Source organism: Brachyistius frenatus, unplaced genomic scaffold, assembly GCF_029030835.1.
Source record: "Brachyistius frenatus isolate BFR_SWC_R1_liver_20210118 unplaced genomic scaffold, ASM2903083v1 Contig_36, whole genome shotgun sequence".
NCBI lineage: Eukaryota > Metazoa > Chordata > Actinopteri > Embiotocidae > Brachyistius > Brachyistius frenatus.
Genome location: NW_027210635.1, coordinates 316,099 through 337,448, shown reverse-complemented (window position 1 = coordinate 337,448; position 21,350 = coordinate 316,099). Strand labels below are relative to the sequence as shown.

At 43.4% G+C, this 21,350-nt stretch overlaps 3 protein-coding genes across 3 annotated transcripts; 1 reads left to right on the top strand and 2 right to left on the bottom strand.

Moving 5' to 3' along the window:
* elof1 (elongation factor 1) lies at positions 1–3,631 on the bottom strand. Its single transcript, XM_069701135.1, has 4 exons — positions 3,618–3,631; positions 2,952–3,074; positions 2,798–2,868; positions 1–2,620 (listed from the first exon to the last, which is right to left on the bottom strand). The coding sequence occupies exons 2-4, from the start codon at positions 3,065–3,067 to the stop codon at positions 2,556–2,558; spliced, it is 252 nt and encodes an 83-aa protein (XP_069557236.1). The 5' UTR covers positions 3,068–3,074; positions 3,618–3,631; the 3' UTR covers positions 1–2,555.
* A 1,207-nt stretch (positions 3,632–4,838) lies between these two features.
* On the top strand, positions 4,839–15,498 carry pold1 (polymerase (DNA directed), delta 1, catalytic subunit). Its single transcript, XM_069701131.1, has 26 exons — positions 4,839–5,026; positions 5,415–5,528; positions 5,830–5,970; positions 6,204–6,329; positions 6,560–6,728; positions 7,388–7,502; positions 7,672–7,801; positions 7,938–8,104; positions 8,203–8,307; positions 8,496–8,636; positions 9,535–9,645; positions 9,825–10,016; positions 10,090–10,178; positions 10,267–10,383; positions 10,997–11,110; positions 11,314–11,461; positions 11,898–11,993; positions 12,155–12,292; positions 12,788–12,963; positions 13,141–13,293; positions 13,421–13,523; positions 13,686–13,818; positions 14,183–14,296; positions 14,462–14,514; positions 14,950–15,047; positions 15,136–15,498. The coding sequence occupies exons 1-26, from the start codon at positions 4,840–4,842 to the stop codon at positions 15,221–15,223; spliced, it is 3,318 nt and encodes a 1,105-aa protein (XP_069557232.1). The 5' UTR covers position 4,839; the 3' UTR covers positions 15,224–15,498.
* A 917-nt stretch (positions 15,499–16,415) lies between these two features.
* LOC138622380 (GTPase KRas) lies at positions 16,416–20,647 on the bottom strand. The gene is made up of 5 exons (XM_069701132.1): positions 20,317–20,647; positions 19,900–20,012; positions 19,176–19,354; positions 17,747–17,906; positions 16,416–17,588 (listed from the first exon to the last, which is right to left on the bottom strand). The coding sequence occupies exons 2-5, from the start codon at positions 20,008–20,010 to the stop codon at positions 17,475–17,477; spliced, it is 564 nt and encodes a 187-aa protein (XP_069557233.1). The 5' UTR covers positions 20,011–20,012; positions 20,317–20,647; the 3' UTR covers positions 16,416–17,474.
* Between the last annotated feature and the right edge of the window lie 703 nt (positions 20,648–21,350).

The window sequence follows — 21,350 nt, the reverse complement described above, 5'->3', positions numbered from 1 at the left end:
TGTTTTTGTACTGCACGTGAGTCCTGTTTTCTTTCCATCCATCCTTTTGGAAATCTTCTCTACTTGGCCTGTGCCTTAATGGCTCCATTTGCACTTTACCCAGCCTCATCTTAAGGGGCAAAAAAACAACAACTGCAGTGGACTGTAACAAAGTAGATTTACTCAGACACTGCTCTTAAGTACAAATTTAAGGCATTTAAATGTCAGTATTTTATTCATGTCACTCTATACTTCTTGTGAAGAATTCAGGTGGCGACGTTGTCCGTTTTTTTTTTTTACACCATGAGTTTGTCAGTCATGGTAAGAAGAATATAATAAGATTTTATGCACACTTACAGGGGTCAATGTTTAAAGCAAGGATTGTAATGCAGAATTTATACACTGTGGTATTGCTTCCTTTACTTGAGTAAAGTGTCCGAGTACTTTGTCCACCCCGTGGCAGTATCAAAGCAGACCCATATGCTTCCAGATATTGGCTAATGTTAATCATGCCAAATGTGCGGACGAGTCCAGTGTTAAAATTACTGTCAACCCACCGGATATCGTGAATGTAAGGTTAGAGGTGCCACTCGCTATCACAGGGTTCACTTTACATACAGCTGTAGTTATAAATACAGGAAGCTCAGGAAGCGGTCCTTTTTTTTTACACTTTCAGACTAGCTTTGAATTCTGAGATGAGGCTCATGCGAACACTCTCCACGACACGCCGTCATTCAGAAGCAGCCATGATGTTGTACTTTTGGTACGGTGCTATCCAATGTTTTAACACCTTTTGTAGTGGGGGGGAAAAGTGCATTTTTATAGTTTGTCTAATCTTTCCCTTTATTGAATCAAATGTAGGATTTTTTTTTTTTTTTTTTTTTAACAGTGCATTAATTTATCATTATTATTACTACCTTCTGGTGGCCAAAATGGCACTGATGAGTAAATGTATAGTAACATTTCACCTTTTAATGTGTTTGCTTTGTTTTAACATTATTCAAACTTTACATCTTTGCTAAGCTCTTGATTTTTTTTTTCTTTTCCCTTCTATATGCCTTTCACTAAACATGACATTTGTGCAATAAAAAACACCTGAAAAAAATTGGTTGTGATTTCATTTTGTCATTATTGTCAGCACCTTGAAGTACACTGAAATAGTGTAATAGAAATACATGATTGTGTGTTTTTCTTTTCTTTTTCTTTTTTTTTTTTTTTTAAAAGGGAACATCAAGCAGTATAATTATATACAAGACCAAAAAGAAGAAGAAAGATCTGGCAGTAGACAAACAAAAGGTTTTTTGGTGCATTAATGATGGGGTTGAAAGGTACACAAAAGTAACATTGTCAAAACCGCTAAATACAACAACCTAATTAAAAGATAATTATAAGATTTTCTATATTCAGAAATCACGTAGAATGCTAAAGAAGGACGTGGAATGTTTACGCTGTTAAAAATCAAGTTAAGTCTTAAACTTAATGACACAAGTTTGGTCCAGAAAAATAAAAACATCATGATCTAATACAATAACTAATCACTGACACAAGATATGAAAACATTTACATTGAGAACTGTAGTGAAGATGGGTTACTGTCAAAACAACATGGCAACACTCTGGCCCAGCCGGAGGAATGTTTCATCGTGTGGCAAAATTCAAACTAAGAACGTCACGAATTTAAAGCGAACCTATTATGCTCATTTTTAATTAAAAAAAAAAAAAAAAAACTAAGTCTAGGACTCTGCTAGAGCTTTCTGTTATTCACAGTTCAAAATACTCCTAATTTATCTGATACTGACCTTTTATGCAGCCCCTCAGTTCATTCTGTCCAAAACTAATTGTTTTAGCTACCGTCTCTTTAAGGTAAATCCTCAGAAAGTCCACTTTCTTCTGATTGACCAAATTCCAGGAAGCCTGCACCCAGTGCTCTTTCACGCCTCTTTCTTTTGCCAATGTGGAGATACTGAAAGTAAATCTAAACCTGCTGCTTGATTGGAACTTCTCAAATGCATCTGTGAGTGTTTGAGCCTGGATTCCATCCAGAATACGAGAGCGGAGCACAAACACCAGCAGCAACAAAGACTACAGGACGTCTCTGTTTGATCAATATTACACTCGTTGCCGGCTTACTCTTAACATATGAGTGGAGTCTTTTAATCAAAAAATGTTCTATATGTGCCCCTCTTACTGAGTGTACAGGTGGGGAATGTGCTAACGTAGCTCGTAAGATGCGATTCTGCTGTTGCCAAATGACTAAGTTATAGTTTTTCCTAGCACCGTCAGTCTGTACATTGTGGCGGACTGTAAGTGACCACATAATGAAGCTTCTTGTAAACCTAGTGTTCAGAGCAGTCTTAAACTTTTTTTTTTTTTTCCTCCAAAAGGAATTGCTTTCGTTGTATAAAACTTTGGCCATGTTTAGTGTGAACATCTACACTGTGACATTATACTGGATATGTGAAGGAAAAGCATAACAGGTCCTCTTTTAGAGAGAAATTAAATATTTGGCTACATTTTGCGAGCTAATTCACCAAGCAGAAAGCGAGGTTGGAGAGAAGGTGAGGTAGGAACACGTGACTACTGGTTGGCTGCTTCACAGGCGTCGATCCAATCACTGTAAACATCCACCGGCTCGGACAGATCTGTTGAGGAAAGATTAAGGGAAAGTCCAAGTGCGCACAGATAGAATTGTGACGTCGTTTTCACATATTGCAGAGATCTTCTCCTCCCCAATAGAGATGCAAATCATACCAAAGAGCGCACACATCAAAGACAGGTGGATGTAACCTTAACCGGAGCATGATTGGTTAAAAGGATACAGGTTATAGGAGTCTGGAACTCTTCCAAGCAAACACTGCAGGATATAATTCCTGTGTTGCGGGTTCGTTCCCTGGAAAACAAGTTCTTTTTTTTTTAGTCACGATAATCGCGATGCAATTCGAAAGCTTTTGGGAGTTTCATTGTGTTCCTTACATTTTGACGTCGCAGGATTTCTCGTGGTTACAGAAGGGGCACGTGAACTGAGTGTCCAGGTTCCCTGTCATTTTTTTCTTTGGAGGAGGCTTTCTCTTTGACTTTCTGCGCCCCATTGTGTCTCTGCAGACAGAGAAGACAGAGACAGAGACAGAGACAGTTAAGAGCTTGTCGTTTCCATCGCCTGTGGACATTACCAAACACCCCCCCACACACACACACACTCTTACACTGTTATTACTGTAGATGTGCCTAAGTGTGTGTGTGTGTGTGTGTGTGTGTGTGTGTGTGTGTGTGTGTGTGTGTGTGTGTGTGTGTGTGTGCCTGGCAAAGTTAATGCGACTTTTCTCGCGGGTATTTCACAAATCCACTATAGCTGTCACTTTCCTTGCAAATCGCTGGAGTTATTAGACACAATTAAAAGTATATTTACACTAATAAAGCGAGAAAAAAAAAAAAAAAAAAAAACGCTTACCGCTACCCGCTAGCAGATAAGTCGCTAGCAGCTGCTAGCGTATGTGAGGACTGCCTGACCCCCCCCCCCCAAAAAAAAAAATAATAACTTTCCGAAGAAACAATGAAGGTTACTGAGGTGCGTTTTCTTCAGTCTCTCCATTATTATGATTATGTTTTGCTGTTTGGATTCTGGTGTGACTGTTGTCTTACCAGAGGGATGTCTTTGCTCGCAGAGGATGCTCAGTAGTCAACTGGATCCGGATGCAGCGTTCTCGATGAGCTCGCATCTGATTGGTTCGCTCGGAATTTGATTGGGGTCTGATTGGTTCGAGAGTGACCAATAGCGGAGCTTGCAATTGAACTCCCACCTCCAGGGAGATGCGCTGCCTTCAAATGGGCTCGTGTTTTACCACAAAGTCTATTGATCACAGCCACTCTCTGATCAGGTCTATCTATCTATCTATCTATCTATCTAGAAACTGTTCATGTCTTCATTTTGGGCAAATTCTCATTTTTGGACGCCGTTAAAGCACCAAAAAAAAAAAAAAAAAATCAAGTTTCCCTCCCTCGATGCTGCGTCGCGTCTGACGTCATTTTGCCGGGAACACACGGTCGTGTTCTTGTACCGGGTGTTGATTGGCAGCGTCCGACTTCCGCTTCAGTGCGACTGAACGCCCCGCCCTTTCTGCGACGTCATTGTCCATTCCTTTAATTTTGAGCCCGGCAACAAAACGGAAACTTTCCGCGCTTTCGTCGGCGAGAGTTCACAAGTTAAAGAAGAGTGGCGGGAGCCTGTTTGTCAACCGGGGTCCGTCGTGGAGAAGTAACTTCGACAGGGATCCATAACTTCGTTTGAAACGCGTCGGACGCGGACAGCAGACTTTCACGGGGTCCTTCGTTGTTGTTTTTTGTTTTTTTGGTGAGGTTAGCCGTGGCGCGAAACCGCCGTGTGTTTTCCAGCCGCGCTTGCTAGCTGCCCGCTTTATCTCTTTGCAAAACAAATAACATCCCAAATATATAACTTCGATATTTTTGATGCAAAACCGTGTAAAGTGTTGCGTGGACGCGTGTCAAGCGTTTATTATCAACCACGCGTTGTTCAGTTCGTTACCCTTTTCTCGTCTATTCAGGATTTGATAGATAATCAGATCAAATGAGAACCAACCTAATGCATCAAACGTGTTTAGTATAATTACATGTAATTGATGTGTTTCTGTTTGGACAGGCAGCTCGTGTTGATTTTTCTTATTCTTACGTTATTATGATCGCCTTCATCGCACTTTATTCTTCACGGGAGGTGGTGATGCTACTAGGTAGTCGGTGTGTTGTCGTGAAAAGGTTTTTATTTCGTTGTGATTTACTTTCTCATCATCTCTGGCCTTTTCTGGTTCACCTAAGTTTTTTTTTTTTTTTTTTTTCTTGACGGGTAGGTATGGATTTTAAGAGACGCAATGGTGGCCCTTTCGTCGGGGGCGCGTCCCAGGCCAAACGGGGCAAAGCGGCTGGTGAATGGGAGGACAGCCCGTCGCACTTTGAAGAGGAGTTGTCGATGTTTGACGAAGCAGAGATGGATGCGGAGGAGATGGAGGGGCAGGCGGGGCACGATGTCATACCCGTAGGTGAGTGTTACACAGAAAAGCACACAGGAAATGATTTCCCTCAGGTGGGCTGAGATTGCGGAGTTATGTGAATAAAATGCTGACGTGTTGCACCATCTCTAACCCCCTGGTGTACTCGAACTGTAGTCGCAAAGCACCCAACCTATGCCGACAAATTTTTTGTTTTTGAATATTGATTTGACATTTTTTTTCTAATTCTGATCAGTAACATTTTTTTTTTATCAATCTTAATTCCTGAATCGGTAATCTGTGGAATTAGTTAACCGTCCTCCCAGAGAGCTTCATCTGCTGGATCAGTGTGGGACGGCTTTCGGACATTTGTCAGCCACAGACACGATAAAATAAAGCTTGTTGGTTTTTCTTCCGTCTCGCCTCCTTGTCCCTTCAGGTGACCTTTTCTCAGCAGACCTTAACCCTCGCTGGCGGCGGCCTCAAGCTCCTTCATTGGACCCATCAGCCGACACTTTGGTGTTCCAGCAGATTGATCTGGACTATTATCTGGGTGATTATTAACTCCTGCTGAAGCCAAAGTCAAGATAACTTTTGACCCGATTCTGTGTTATTTGATGTTTTTAACGATATAAAAAGGACAGGAGTACTATCGCAAAAGATTTGAGTCACAGAAGAATGGACCCAACTGGCCTTTACCAATAGATGAAAGGATCACAGTTGTATTAGTTATCTTGGCTTTATTGTGGTGTGGCTCAACTTTAGGGAGCCGAGGATGTCCTCAGAGTGAAATGTCTTTACCCTCTGTGAGAAGAAATAGTCTGTAAGTCGGTTTCCACTTTAATGTTTTGCAGGGGCGACAGTGGCTGGCATGCCTGGACAGTTACAAGGAAAAGTCCCAATCATTCGGATGTTTGGCGTAACAGACAGTGGTATCAGCGTGTGCTGTCATATCCACGGTTTTGCGCCATACTTCTATATTCCTGCACCAAGTGGTGAGTTCTTGTCATTAACCTCTAAAACTTGTATTAATGTGATAACCTGTATTTTCTTAGTACAAATATCTTTTCGTTAGTTATTAGTTCATAAGAGGTTGGTTTTTTTGTTTTTTTTTTTACTAAAAACCAAATTCAGTTTTCTGTGCGGTCACATTTTTAAAGGTTTTCTGCTTTTGGGAGGAAAAGACTTGATGTAATTCTCATAAATTCCACAATGTTTGTTTGAAAAGGGTTCACATCTAGTAACCTGGGTGAATTTAAGAGGGAGCTTAACTCTGCTGTCCTGAAGGACATGCGCTCCAATAAGGACAACATCGCCATCACAGTGCTGGCTGTGGACATCACCCGCAAAGAGAGTGAGTACAAGTGATTTGTAAATGCTGGTGAGGGTTTGTTGTCATGTGACTATAAATTAAGTGTCTACAAAAGTTCACAAACACTCACAAATTGTTTTGTTTTTTTTGCAAAGTTAGAAGGTGATTTGTAATGTTATACAGTAAAAAAAAATAATAATAATAATGTGACGTGTTGCTTTTGTCATTTTTTTTTTTTTTAAATCTAAGCTTTTCTTTTCTTTTCCCCACAGACATGTATGGTTACCAAGGGAGACAGATTCTGGATTTCTTGCGGATCACCATGGCGATGCCTCGTCTCATCGCTCCTGCGAAGAGACTGCTGGAACAGGGCTTAAAGTTTGGCACTTTCCCCATCCAGAGTTACCAATCTTTCGAGGCCAACATTGATTTTGAAATCAGGTGTGTGTGCTTTATAAAAACGATGAAGAGTTTTATTAAGTTGACAACAGATGGAAATGTTGAGGTGATCAGTTTTTCTTTATTTTATCAGTTTCATGAGCTGATAATTGTGTTGGTTTTGTAAACAAAGTGGTGGACTTGTGGGGAAGTAATGAGACAAGAAATTCATCTTGCGTGTGTGAAGGAGGGAAAAAAAAGCAACAGTCAAGAGGATTTTATTGAGTTAGCTAAATTAGATGGCATGCTGAGCGCACATCTGGCTTCATACTTAAGAAGCTGATTCATTGCGACCTGTGGTGTGTTAAAATAACCAAGGAAAATGGAAACGGGGAGGTGCAACGTATATTTACGGTATATATTTTACTTCTATGAAGTATGCTCTGAAGAGTTTATTTATCAAGATGTTTGTTGTTTGCACTGATCTTTTTTTTTTTATAGCCGTATACATGTTTTTGCTTGTATACGATTGTGTCTACTTAAACTTATATGCAGTAGCACCATTGACATCTCACTAATTCTAGTCTTGACATTTATTGTCAGGGAAACCCACTTGTTTTAGTAAAAGATGGCACTTAAAATGAATACGATATCAATGATTTTTCTTCCGAAATAGCTGATGAGTAAATCCAGTCTGACGAGCCTCTCCTCTGTGTTCTCAGGTTTATGGTGGACTGCGATGTGGTGGGATGCTGCTGGATTGAACTTCCCAAAGGCAAGTACAGACTGCGTGAAGAGAAGAGCGCGGCGGACGCAGACTCTCAGTCCTCAGGCAAGGTCGGTCTCATTTACATTTGACTTGTTTCGTGACACAATCCGCCTCGTCGGCAGATCAGATTTCTACGACGCTCAACCGTTCACTTCTCTGTCGTCAGACTGTTTTTGTATTCTCGGGCCTGGAACCAACAGAGTTCGTGAACGTTCGCCTCTTGTGTTTGTCCCCCAGGTGTCTTTGTGTCAGTATGAGGTGGACGTGGGATGGACGGATCTGATAAGTCACCCAGCTGAGGGAGACTGGCAGAGGATCGCACCGCTCAGGGTCCTCAGCTTTGACATAGAGTGTGCAGGAAGAAAAGGTGTTTTTTTTTTTTTTATTTCTCTCTCTGGCGCATTCTTACAACGCAGCAAACCATCGACCTATTCTGTTACTATTCAAACGCAGGAAAATCAAACGCAGTTTTTGACTCTGGCGTCGTCTCTTTTTCTTCCCAGGAATCTTCCCCGAACCAGACAAAGATCCTGTGATCCAGATAGCGTCGATGGTGCAGCGGCAGGGCGAGACGGAGCCCTTCATTCGCACCGTGTTCACCCTCCAGTCCTGCGCCAGCATCATTGGCTCTCAAATATTGTGCTTCACTCAGGAGAAACAGCTGCTGCAGGTATACACGCCCTGAAAAACAACGTTCTGACATCTTTTCTTTGCCGCACGGTTGTGTTGTTCTTCATCTGTGGTTTTATTTTGTCTCTGGCTGAGCAGAGCTGGGCGGAGTTTTTAAGGACGGTGGACCCTGACATCATCACTGGTTACAACATCCAAAACTTTGACTTCCCCTACCTCCTTAACAGGGCAGCTACTTTAAAGGTGAGATGGAGACGCATTCATTTCACACTTCAATCCAATACCTAAGTCTTGAATATATTTTGGGCCAACGAAGCCTCAAAACGTGTACGAAAGATTGTTCAGAAGTGCTTAAGATCTCCCTTTTATGTTTGGACTAAGACATTTCTGTTTTCTCCTCCTCTCACTAATACACTTTCTCTTGCGTTCAGGTCAATTACTTTCCATACTTGGGCCGAATGCGAGGGGTCAAATCAGTGATGCGAGAATCAAATTTCCAGAGCAAGCAGATGGGCCGCAGAGAGAACAAGAGCATCAACATGGAGGGCCGAGTTCAGTTCGATCTGCTGCAGGTCGGCATTTTCTATTATATATATATATACAGTGAACCCTCGTTTATCGCGGGGGTTACGTTCCAAATAGAGACCGCGATAGGTGAAATCCGTGAAGTAGGAACCTTTATTTTTTTTACAATTATTATACAATGAAATACTCCATAATACATTGAAACCAAAGAACAAAACCTTTTTACAAGCCCAAGCATTTGTTTAACAAATAAAAGTACTGTATAAATGTGTTTTTTTTAACAAATAACTACTGTACTGTAAAATAATAATTTTAATCATCAATACGAACTGAAGGCTTCAAATTGCTGAGATCGGCACCGCCCCACTGCGACCCGAGTCATTGGATTAGAACGGGAGGAAATGAAAAATGATTATGAAAACAAATACAAAGTACAGTCGGACAAATAGTGACTCGTGTATTTCACTGCTCTTCTGACTGAGCCGCTGCATCCTGACTCCGCTCTGCAGCGGTTCTTTCTTCTAAAGCCGGCGGTGCAGGTGTGGTTTTTCGAGAGAAGAACATAGTTATCGGTAGTTGTTGTCGCTCTTTTTCTTCTGGGCAAAAAGATTCTTATAAACCGACATGCCACCATCGATTATTTTTAATTTGGCAAGCTGTTTTACGTACGTGTACATATTAAACCGCAACGTTATTGACAAACAGGTAGAGAAGAAGCGGAGAGACTGTTTAGCCAATCAGAATGCAGAACACAATGCACGATGCAAATCCGTGAAGTAGCGAGACCGCGAAAAGTGAACCGCGTTATAGCGAGGGTTCACTGTATTCTAATTTAATGATAGTTAAGTTACAATGCAAATAATATGTGGTTTATTGCAGTGAATGTTATCGGGACACTGAAGACACTGAACCTTGGTTGTAGTCTGATTGCTGTGTTTCCCTCAGGTTCTCCTCAGGGACTACAAACTGCGCTCGTACACCCTGAACGCTGTGAGTTTCCATTTTCTGCAAGAACAGAAGGAGGATGTGCAACACTCCATCATCACTGACCTGCAGGTTAGGCACCAGCCCACACAGCTGATTGTTTTTACGTGTTCCGCAGACTCGACTGCCCTCATTCGTCAATATTTAAATATATGGGTCAAGTTAGACATAAAAAAAAAAAAAGAAGAAATTTGAATTGTTGATATTTTTCCTCATCCATCCTTTCCCCTCTTCTTTCCCCTCCATGTCAGAATGGAAATGAACAGACGCGTCGCCGTTTGGCAGTCTACTGCCTGAAAGACGCCTACCTCCCACTGCGCCTGCTGCAGAAGCTCATGTGTGTGATTAACTACATGGAGATGGCCCGAGTGACCGGGGTGCCTCTCACCTACCTGCTCTCCAGAGGACAGCAGATCAAAGTCGTCTCTCAGCTGCTCCGACAGGTAGGAAGGGTAAACGCAAATATAGTTTCTGCACGCGCCGGATTTCAGAAACTAACCGTTTGGACACGTTCAGGCCGTGAAACAGGACCTGGTCATGCCTGTTGTAAAGACACAAGGAGGAGAAGACTACACCGGAGCGACTGTCATCGAGCCAGAGAAAGGGCAAGTGTGTCTACATTGGTTTGTGTCAGTATGACTGTGTGGTAGCTGCAGCCCTCTCATGTACCTTTCCACCTTCTTCCCCGTGTAGATATTACAGCCTTCCCATCACCACCCTGGATTTCTCTTCCTTGTACCCGTCCATCATGATGGCTCACAATCTGTGCTACACCACCCTGCTGCAAAAAGGCACAGCGGAGAAACTGGGGTGAGCATTTCTTTTTCTTTTCTTTTTTTCGGTTTTCCCTCTGCGGCGTAGCAGTTTTTGATGTGTTTTGTGCTTATTGTTAATTATTATTTATTTATTTATTTTTAGCTAAATGCGGTTTACTATATAGTTTTAGCGAGCCTGGTCCTCTTACGTTATCTCATCACACCTGCGCAGGCATGAAAATCAAACACTCCTTCCTGTCAATCAATGTTAAACGGGTTTAAAAAGAAGGCTACCTTTGATTATAAAACCGTGTGTATACACATGAAATGTTCAAAGATAAACACCCAAACGTTATCATTAGAGTTTTGGATGGATTTATGGTCCGCTAGTTAGAGGATGTTTTTTTTTTTTCCGTCCGTGTTTATGCACACTCGTCCTCTTCCGGCTTCTGATCACTGTAATCAGTAATAATATCAGTAATCTGGAACCAGAGCTTCAGGAACATGGGCAACTGCAGCTTGTTTAAGCCAGTGAATTAATGACCAAGTACCGTGTACAGTATCTTTTTTTTTTTTTTTTTTTTTTTCCTTTGATGCTGGTCTGTACATGGTGACTGATCATTTGAATGACTACTGAGTGAATAATTGAAGTGGTTGTGTGTCCTCAGCTTGTCACCGGATGACTTCATCAAGACTCCTACAGGTGATCAGTTTGTGAAGAGCTCTGTGAGGAAAGGACTTCTTCCCGAGATCCTGGAGAACCTGCTGTCCGCTCGAAAGAGGTTTGAATTGGTTCAAATAAACAGTCTGAACAAGGGTTGTAAAAGACGGGAATAGTCCAGATGACCCATGTCCATATATGCACAAAACATATTAAATGGAAGAATCCTATAGGCAGTGTACAGTAGATAAACACGTTCTCGGTGTGCACACGAGTCGGCTGACGCGGTGTCCCTCTCGGATTGTCCTTCTCGTCCGTCCACAGTGCCAAAACAGAGCTGAAGAAGGAGACCGACCCTTTCAAGAAGCAGGTGCTGGACGGTCGACAGCTGGCCCTCAAAATCAGCGCAAACTCCGTCTATGGCTTCACGGGGGCCCAGGTGGGCAAACTGCCCTGCCTCGAGATCTCGCAGGTGAGCGCTTTATATTTTTGGAAGACCACTGTTGGCTAAATGTCCCCAAGTAGACGGAGCAAGGTTGTGTTGTTCGACTTCAAATCCACTTTCGAGCACATCGAGTGTTTACTACGTTTCTGTACATGGAGTTGTCCCCGTTTGACTACCAGTACAATTCCTGCTGTTGTGAGCAGGTGTGAAGTCAGAGAAGGGCCGTAAACAAAGATGTAGCGCAGAGATTAGTGCTGAAATAGAAACCACAGAACAGCTGCAGAAAGAACTGTAAACAATATAAAACAGATGTACTGCTGGTGTAAACCCGAACTGCTACAGGCCGTCGCTGTTTTGTGGAAAGTTGACGGCGTCGCTCCACGTTTCTTTTCCGCAGCCTCTGGAACTCACCACAGACGTATTAGAGAAGTTTACTCCCAATATTTTCTTGTGTCTCGTCCAGAGTGTCACTGGGTTTGGAAGACAGATGATTGAGACAACCAAACAGCTGGTGGAGTCCAAGTACACCATTTCTAATGGCTACCAAGCTGATGCCAAGGTGAGGAACGGGCGCGGCTGCCCTCCACCAACGCTGCACCAAGCTACTCTCTTCTGGTCCCGATCATTTCGAACGTCGAATAACAGCCGACTTATCAGATCAGTCCCTCTTTGTAGTTTAAACACGGACGCGTGTTTTTGATTTGATTGCCGCCCGTCAAGGTTATTTACGGTGACACCGACTCCGTGATGGTGAAGCTCGGAGTCGCGACAGTAAGAGAAGCCATGGAAATCGGGAAGGAGGCAGCTGAGTCGGTGTCTTCACATTTCACGCCACCCATCAAGCTGGAGTTTGAGAAGGTACCATTTCAGTCCAACTCATTTGTCAAAGCTCTTTTTCCTGCCAGAGATATGACCGAGGTTTTTTTTCTCTCTCTGTTAATAAGGACGTTTCAAGTTTTTTTTTTTTTTTTCCTCTTCAACAGTAACTAGATGTATGTGTAACATCTGACGAGTTGAAGATGCGACACAGATATTGAGATTTCATGTGACACTATAAAGTGTACTTGCCTCTTTTATTACAGGTCAAACAATAAATTCTCAATAAGTACCCTTTAAACTTGGACAAACAAATCCTGCACTTAAAAATGTTTTAATCCTTGTCCAACAATGTAGAGCACTGTAACTTTGTTTTGAAAAGTCCTGCGTGAATTATTATTTGAATAAACGCAATATTCTTATCGTTGTAATTTAATTCACATCCATTTTTATTTCGATATTTATTTATTTTTTTTAATTGCAGCAGCAGCAGCTCACAGCAGTGTTAATGAAAGCTTACATTTGTGACTCCCACAGGTGTACTACCCCTACCTGCTGATCAATAAGAAGCGCTACGCAGGCCTCTATTTCTCCTCCAGCGCCGACACACACGAGAAGATGGATTGTAAAGGCATCGAGACTGTCCGCCGAGACAACTGCCCCCTGGTGGCTAACCTCATCAACACCTGCCTGCAGAAAATCCTCATAGACAGGTACACGCGCTCTCACTGAACTATTTTTTTTTGTTGTTATTTTCATTTTTTTAAGATATTTGGCTTCTAAAAAAAAAAAAAAAACATCTAAACGTAGGATTTCTGATGCTCAGACGTCCCTCTGTCTTATTGCCCGGATGTATAAAACGAATCACCGCTGGCGTGCTGTGTCCTCAGGGACCCTGAAGGCGCCGTGGCTCACGCCAAAGAAGTGATCTCGGACTTGCTGTGCAATCGTATCGACATCAGCCAGCTGGTCATCACCAAGGAGTTAACGCGCACCGCCCAGGAGTACGCTGCCAAACAGGCCCACGTGGAGCTGGCACAAAGGTCCGATCAATCGCTGACGTCTTATTAGAAACAACGTGTGTGTGTGTGTGTGTGTGTGTGTGTGTGTGTGTGTGTGTGTGTGTGTGTGTGTGTGTGTGTGTGAAATTAACCCTATAATGTCTTGCAGGATGCGAAAAAGAGATGCAGGCAGCGCCCCCAACCTGGGAGACCGAGTTCCCTACGTCATTATCAAGTCTGCAAAGGGAGCAGCGGCGTACATGAAGTCAGAGGTGTGTGTGTGTGTGTGTGTGTGTGTGTGTGTGTGTGTGTGTGTGTGTGTGCGCGCGTGCCGTCGTCTTTGATTGTCTGACGTGCGCGTTTGCAGCCCTTTTTCCTTCATTATACACATTAAGTCGTGGTGGTGATCCTGATTCTCCCACATGGTGTTTCAGGACCCGATCTACGTACTGGAGAACAACATTCCCATCGACACACAATACTACCTGGAACAGCAGCTGTCTAAACCCCTGCTGAGGATATTTGAGCCGATCCTGGGAGAAAGCAAGGCAGAGAGCGTCCTGCTCAGTAAGTCGGCACACACACACACACACACACACACACATATATCCTGGTGTCCTCAGTGACTTAACGAGCATATCGGTGAAAAACGAGTACCGCCGGAGTGGAGGAGGCATTTTAAAGCAGAACCTGCAATTCGGTCATCTTCAGATCGATCATCAAAACAATCTGCATCTCATCTTTTTGCGTATCGTGCGTAAATGTAGCAACCGTAAACCAACCAAACCAGGTGTCCCAAGTTTCTTCAGTCAAAACGGAGCGATGTAACAGAGCCGTGCAGGTTGAGTGAATAAAATGGCACTAGCCATTGTGTGTTGTTGTAGGTGATTTCCGATGTTAACGTTGCCGTCGATCTTGCCGTATCTTTCAGAGGGCGACCACACTCGCTGTAAGACCGTGTTGACCTCGAAGATCGGGGGCCTCATGGCCTTCGCTCAGAGGAGAAGCACCTGTATCGGCTGCAAAGCTGTGCTCAAGACGGATGGTGTGTTGGTTTCTTTTACTCTCCTTTGATATTCACTTTGAGTTAAGGTGATGCTTTTAGAAAAATATCTTCATTTCTCAGCACAGGTCTGGTCCACGATTATTTTCCTTTTATCTGTGTGTGTATATATATTTTTTTTTAACATTTTAACACGTCTCATTGCAGCGGCTGTTTGTGATTTCTGTAAGAAAAAGGAGTCCGAGCTGTACCAAAAAGAGGTAGGCAAGTTTCCACACGACTTCATCACCTCACAAGTTGGTCTTCTTCCCCGATGGGGGGCAGCTTTATTTGATTCGTTCAAGTCTCAGCCCCGTTTTCCTGCGTTTCAAGAAAACCAATATTTAATATTATCACCTTGCTCCGTCAGGACTCTTCAGAGCGCAGAGAATTTGTTGGAAGGGAAATTGAGATAAAAAAAAAAAATTTTTTTAAAAAAAAGCACGCAAGTGCATCGAGCTAAACACGATTTGATTTGATTCGGTTTGATTCCATTTTTAAAACCAAATTGACTTTCCTAATTGTTTGCCTTCGGCCTCGCCACAGGTGTGCCGGCTAAATGGTCACAGAGAGGCAGTTCTTCATCGGACCGTTTTTAAAGAGATTTAACATCCAAAAACACAACATGCTGACTAATCCGGGTCGCTGATTTGCAGATCTTCCACCAGAATGCACTGGAGGAGCGTTTCTCCCGCCTGTGGACTCAGTGCCAGCGCTGCCAGGGCTCCCTCCACGAGGACGTGCTCTGTACCAGGTGAACACACGTTTTACCATAACGGCGATCAGCCGGTTTGTTTGCTGCGGAATTGCGGTAACGCTGGTCTCGTCTCGCTCCTGCGCAGCCGCGACTGTCCCATCTTCTACATGAGGAAGAAGGTCCAGAAAGATTTGGACGACCAGAGCAAGCTGGTGTCTCGTTTTGGATGGTGAGACCGTAGCCGGCCGGCGTGCCTCCTTCCCGGTGACTGTTGGGCCTCTCGCCGTGTTTTCTGCGCCTTTTTTTGGCGCTTGTAAAAATGAATGTATATCACACCTTTTCTACGTTTTCTATTCTAACGTCAGTGAGTGGAGTCTTTTGTAAAATAAAATCAAAAAGCAATGAATTCCTTTTGGGCTGTCGGCTATGGTGATTACTATCGGGGAAAGAAAAAAAAAAAAACACACTCATGGTGACAAAACGTACACACGATACGCTGAACCACACAAGCCTACAAAAGGTACACCGAGTTTAATTTGACATAAAAGTAAACGTGCACACGGAAACGAAGAGAGGAACTTTCCCTTTCGCCATCATGGCCTCAAGTCAAACCACATGAATCGCTTCTCTTCTTCTCAACTGCTTTAACGCTTCCAAAAACAAAAGACTGAATCATCTTTCATTTTTGAAGGCACAAACTTGAGTGGAGGAGCATTTGTTCCAATATGCACGGTACAAAGTCAAATGTCACAGATCAGATCTGTTTTTTGTTGTTGTTGTTTTCTTGGAACACTTTTATCCTCCCGAAAGGCTCACTCGAGTAAAGATCAATCTTGGATAAAAGCAAACAGACACGATGGTAAAGCTAAAGATGTTTACTTGGTCATTACAGCAGAGTGCGTTACAGATTTTTTTTTTTTTTTACAGAGCCGTCACTGAGAATTGTTCACGTCGAATCAAGTTTTTGAACATTTTAATATGTAAAATATGCAGTCGCTCCGAATCCCATTTTGAACAGCAATGAAACGGGCTCTAGCAGCCTGCTGGCTTACACCTCAGCGGGGAAACAACCCCGCGCGGATGGATTGACTCGTTTGGGGAGGATGCGGCCCCGCTGAGGTTCGCGCATTGAACTTTGATGTCGTTACGTAACCGTGCAGACGCCGCTTTGTTAATGCAGATGTGGCTTTTTAAATGTCGTTTGCGGTCGTACAAAAAAAATAGAAAATTTAGCAATCCATTCCATTTAGGAGGGCGGTAACGATCGAGGAGGTCGAGCGCCGCTGCAGAAAAATTGTTCCCCTAACGAATATCCTTATCGTCCCGCGTCAAGTACGATCACTCGACGTGACCTGAACACTGGAGACTTGCTGCCAACGTAAGAATCTGGTTTCAGTATCCGTGTGTTTTTAAATGTTATGTGCAGTACCACATTTTTTTTTTTTTTTTTTTTTAAATCACGATTACATGCTGCGGTGGAGTGCGGTCTGACCTAACCCGCCGCCGCCGCCGCCGCCTACTGCTGCTTTTAAAAGAGGACTTTGGAATACAGGGGCCGTGTGGGACCGACAGCAGAGCTGACGTGTCAAAAACAACGGGCCGACGGTGACGCAACACGACGAGCAGGAGTGTCACGTCTCGGCCAATCATTTGACACGGCTGGGTGCAAAACCGTACTCCTGAGTAAACCTCGCACCAATCCTAAAATTCTCTTATAAACACATAACCAGGAAATGAATAAAGTGCACCTGGAACACGGTTCTGAAGATTTGTTGCTGTAAAATATGCTGAAAACCCTCGAGGACAAAAACATTTTAAGTCGTAGACATCGCTGTCGTTTCAAGCCCCCGAGTCGCGCCGGCACAAGCGGAAGACGTTCTTTCTGGGCTCCCGTTTTGGAGCAAACATTTGTCTCAAGTTCAAATGTTTTCGCCAGAAAACAAATGATCAGATATTTAAATACTGTTTTCTTAAAAGTCAAATACAGAGTCACAAAATATGCAAAACAAAAAAAACATGAAATGGGTTGAGTCCTAAAATGATTTTGTGCATCGTCTGATGTGAGTGATAAATGCAGTGATGCATCACTTCATAGTTAACAGGAGCTGAAAACAATGGCAGGACTATTTAAAAAAAAAAAAAAAAAAAAAAAAGAAATGGCGCCTTTAACTAAGAATAAAAAATAGAACATCGGTTTCTTGTTGTTTTGGTAATCCAAAAAAAAAAAAATAATAATAATATATATAAATCTGTGTTAAATGGACACTGCACATGGATGAATAGATGGTAAATCTTGTGGCAACATACTGTTAGTGGAAACTGTTATGGCAATAGAAATGTAAATTTGTCACGTCTGCCTCCCTGTGCGGAGCCGAGCTTCTCCAGGGTGACAGAGGTGAGCAAAGTGTGTGTGGTGGCGTGAAACAAGTGCTCTAAGGGATGCTGGCAGGATGTGTGTGTGTGTGTGTGTGTGTGTGTGTGTGACTATAGTATTACACAACGTCTCTGAGTGTTCTTCTTGCTCTTCTTGTTGCTGCGGTTGGTCTCCTTGTATCTTCTGATCTCCCGTACTAGCGAATAAAAAGCTTCCTCTACACCCTGAAATGTAGAAATTAAAAAAAAAACTCATGATGAAGTCAATTTTCAGAATTACTAATACAGATCTTTTTTTTTTTCTTTTCTTTTTTTAACTCCCAACGCTCGTGCGTGCGCCGGCGCAAACCGACACACGCTGCGCCGCCGCCGTTCCTACGTGCCTGTCTGGTTTTGGCGGAGGTCTCCACAAACGGCACTCCGTAGCTCCGGGCCAGCTCCTGCACCTGCCGCGTCTCCACCATGCGAGAACTCAGGTCGCTCTTGTTCCCCACCAGCACCATGGGCACGCTGTCACTGTCCTTCACCCTGTTGATCTGCTCCCTGAGGAGGAGACGGCAGGCGGCGGAACATCAATGAGTGTGAGGCAGCCCAACTTTTTTCCCAACAGCCATCGACCCGCCCCGGTCCGGGTTAAGACGGGCGACGGCTTTTGCGTTCGGATTATTCCTGCAGCGAGGACCGTCTCGTTTTTTTTTTTGCCACAATAATTCAGTCGGCGTTGCCGTTAAAGGAGGCGCCGTTTGTTGTGCCCCCCTCCCCCCCGACGCCCTTACGGGCAGATCCATCCGCGCGGGGGGGGGGGGGGGGGGGGGGATATCTTTGCCACACTTGATACTCTTTTCCGGATCGCTTTTATTTCTTTTTTTTTTGGTCCCGCCAGCAAATTACGATCTTGCGATTGCAATAATTAATTCAAATTTAACAAATCCCTGCAACACCGGAGCGGGAGTTTCCCATTTTGCTAAATGACTGCCATTTCTCTGCACAAAGGTTTCAACAGACGGCATCGGAGGACACACAGATTTACCAACAAAAATAACTGCCAAGCGAGGCTCTTTAATGTGGTCTCGTCTTAAGAATTAAACGACCAATCGTCTTCCCCGCTTCAGTGTAAATCACACGGATCGTGTCCATCCTGACGGCTGTATTTTGCATTTTGTTTCTGTGCGTACGTGTTGAATGAATCCAATTGAAGAGCATTTAAAGCACTTGTTTATAGGGAAGACACACCTCACGTGTTCTAGATCAAAGCCACAGACTCTGTTTTGTCAACCGTCGTCACTTCTATGTCTCAGGATATATTTTTTTTGTTTGTAACTTTGAGCACCGCAGTTCTTTAAGTACAAAAAAAAAAAAAAGAATAAAAAAAGATAACGGGAATTTTTCAAGCGGTTTCTGTGATGTGCAGTATATTTATCACAGGTGATTGACGACATGTGACTCTTTATAAGGTAACAATTTTCAAAAATGTTTTCCTCTACTTGCACTTTTACAATTCAACAAAACAAACAACATAAAGCTCTTGGGACGGACCGCTGCACGCAATTTGGTGGAGTTACGCGATATGGGAACGTACGACCACGGATCTGCAGATTTGCGTTGCAGATAACCGAGTCGGGTTCCTGCTCTTCTGTAAATAGGCTTCGCGGTGACGGGCTATAAACCTGCCTAGTGCGCTATACATAGCGGTCTGAATGACCGAGCCAAGTTCAACGCAACGCGGCAGAAATAGACAGAAGCAAACTCCTTCTTTTTTTTTTTCCCCCCCCTGCATTCTGCGTCCACGCGCACCCGCGAGCCACCTCGTACCTGTAAAGGTGAACGTCCTCAAAGGACTTGGTGTTGTTGATGGCAAACACGCAGAGGAAGCCCTCTCCCGTCCGCATGTACTGGTCCCTCATGGCGCTGTACTCCTCCTGACCTGCAGTGTCCAGGATGTCCAGCAGACACGTCTCTCCATCGATCACCACCTGTTTCCTGTAGGAGTCCTGCAAGCGGAGCACGAGCACGAATCACGCGGGTGGCGCCGGACACGTCCGGCAACAACGTACCGATTACCAGGTTTGGTTTCTTTTTTTTTTTTGACAGTCCCACCGCCGCATCGTGCAGCAACAAGACCTCGGTGAAGGTTTTGGTCTGAACTTGCTGAAGCCTGAATTGTTGTTGTTGTTGTTTTTTTTAAGCGGCTATAAAACAATACCATCTACGGACATATTTAACACTGGGGGGAAAAAAAAAAAAGAAAAAGAGTTTTACAACCAGTTTGAAGTTTTTAACTAAATTACTAGTGGGGTTTTTTTTTTTTTTTTGTCATGTTTTAACAAGATTTTGACATGCTTGGCCTTTGATCTACTACGACACCAACAACACCACTACGGCGTCAATAGTTGTGACACCGACACGACTGTGGCGTCATGTCACGGTTACGACACCCCTTTTTAGTGAGATTATCTTGAGATTAATGCACGTAAAATGACCGCGGGGGACACTGTGTCTGATGTGTTGTTGTTGTTGTTGTTGTTGTCTTTCTCACCTCGATGGTCGGATCGTATTCATCAACAAAGTGGTTCTGGATGAGCTGGATCGTGAGCGCGCTCTTCCCCACACCTCCTGCCCCGACCACCACGAGTTTGTACTCGGTCATGCCTGCGAAAGGGGATTAAACACCGGACAGGTGGGACATATTCATTTGGTCAAGATATCAAAAGAGGAGCAACAACCGAACAAAGTCCTCTTTGCCCCTCTTCCTTCCTTCCTTCCTTCCTTCCTTCCTTCCTTCCTCCTCAAAAAAAAAAAAAAAAAACCGGACACGGCGAAGAGACTTGACCCAGATTTATCTGTTAAAAGTTGTTTCCACTGCGGAGTTTAAAGTGAAGGTCGCCCTTATCGTTTAACCGACTCGACGTGAATGAATGCCGCTAGTTAAATAAAACAGTTCAAACGCGCTTACCCGTGTGGAGAGTTTACGATACTCGGAGTTTACGAATGAATAAAGGAGATTAGCTTGCTACATAACGTTAGCCTGAGACGATTTCCTTGTTCAAAAAAAAAAAAAAAAAAAAAAAAAAAAAACCACACTTGTAGACACGCTTCGCTCGTCTCGTCCGCGACTTTGGGGTTTTCCGACCGGGATTACGTTGTTTAATTCTGAAACTGCAGATTTGTAAAGCTACTCGTTAAAATAGAACTTCATGTTATTAAATCAATTAAAAGCTCGAATTTGTACGAGTTCCTACTTAGTCTCCATTGTGGTTCATTGTAAAGCGAAGCGTTTTCGCGTTAATTCCCCCCCTCCCTCCCTCGTCGAACAGCCAATGGAACGACGACATGCAAGATAGACGTGAAGATGGTCCAATCACTGTGGAGTATTGTTTTTTTTTTTTTTCGATGCCGCCCACACTTGGCAAATCCGCCCAATCGTAAAGTGGTATAGCCTAAATTGGGCGTGGCTCCTTTAGCACGCAAATGGCTCTTCTCAACTTTACCGGGCAGATATATGTGCGAATGGTTATCCACAAAGGTATTCATAGTCATGTAAAAACTAATCTAATCTAAATTATCCACCAATTTTGACCTTCATGAAGCAGCCCTGCTGTAAATGCTGTCTTCATAAATGCTTTGCTATCCTTCATTTACACAGTGGGCTTTGACCAGATGATTAATTGTTTTATTTTGATTTTTTTTTTTTTTAATTTTTACGGGAAGAGTGATTATGGTTGACCTGGGTGTATTTAGAGCATGCACTAGGGCGTAACCATAATATCGAAATTGCTGTAATTAAATATGTGTGTGTTTAGGGCTACAATACATTTCTGATCTGCTGCTACCTCATGAACCATCCAGACCCCTCAGGTCGTCTGGGACTGGTCTCCTTTCTGTGCCGAGTCAAAACTACACGTGTAGAAGCAGCGTTCAGTTTTTAAGCTCCAAATATCTTGAACAAACTCTGAGAAACCTGCAGGTGTGCTGCACCCCTCAGTTCCT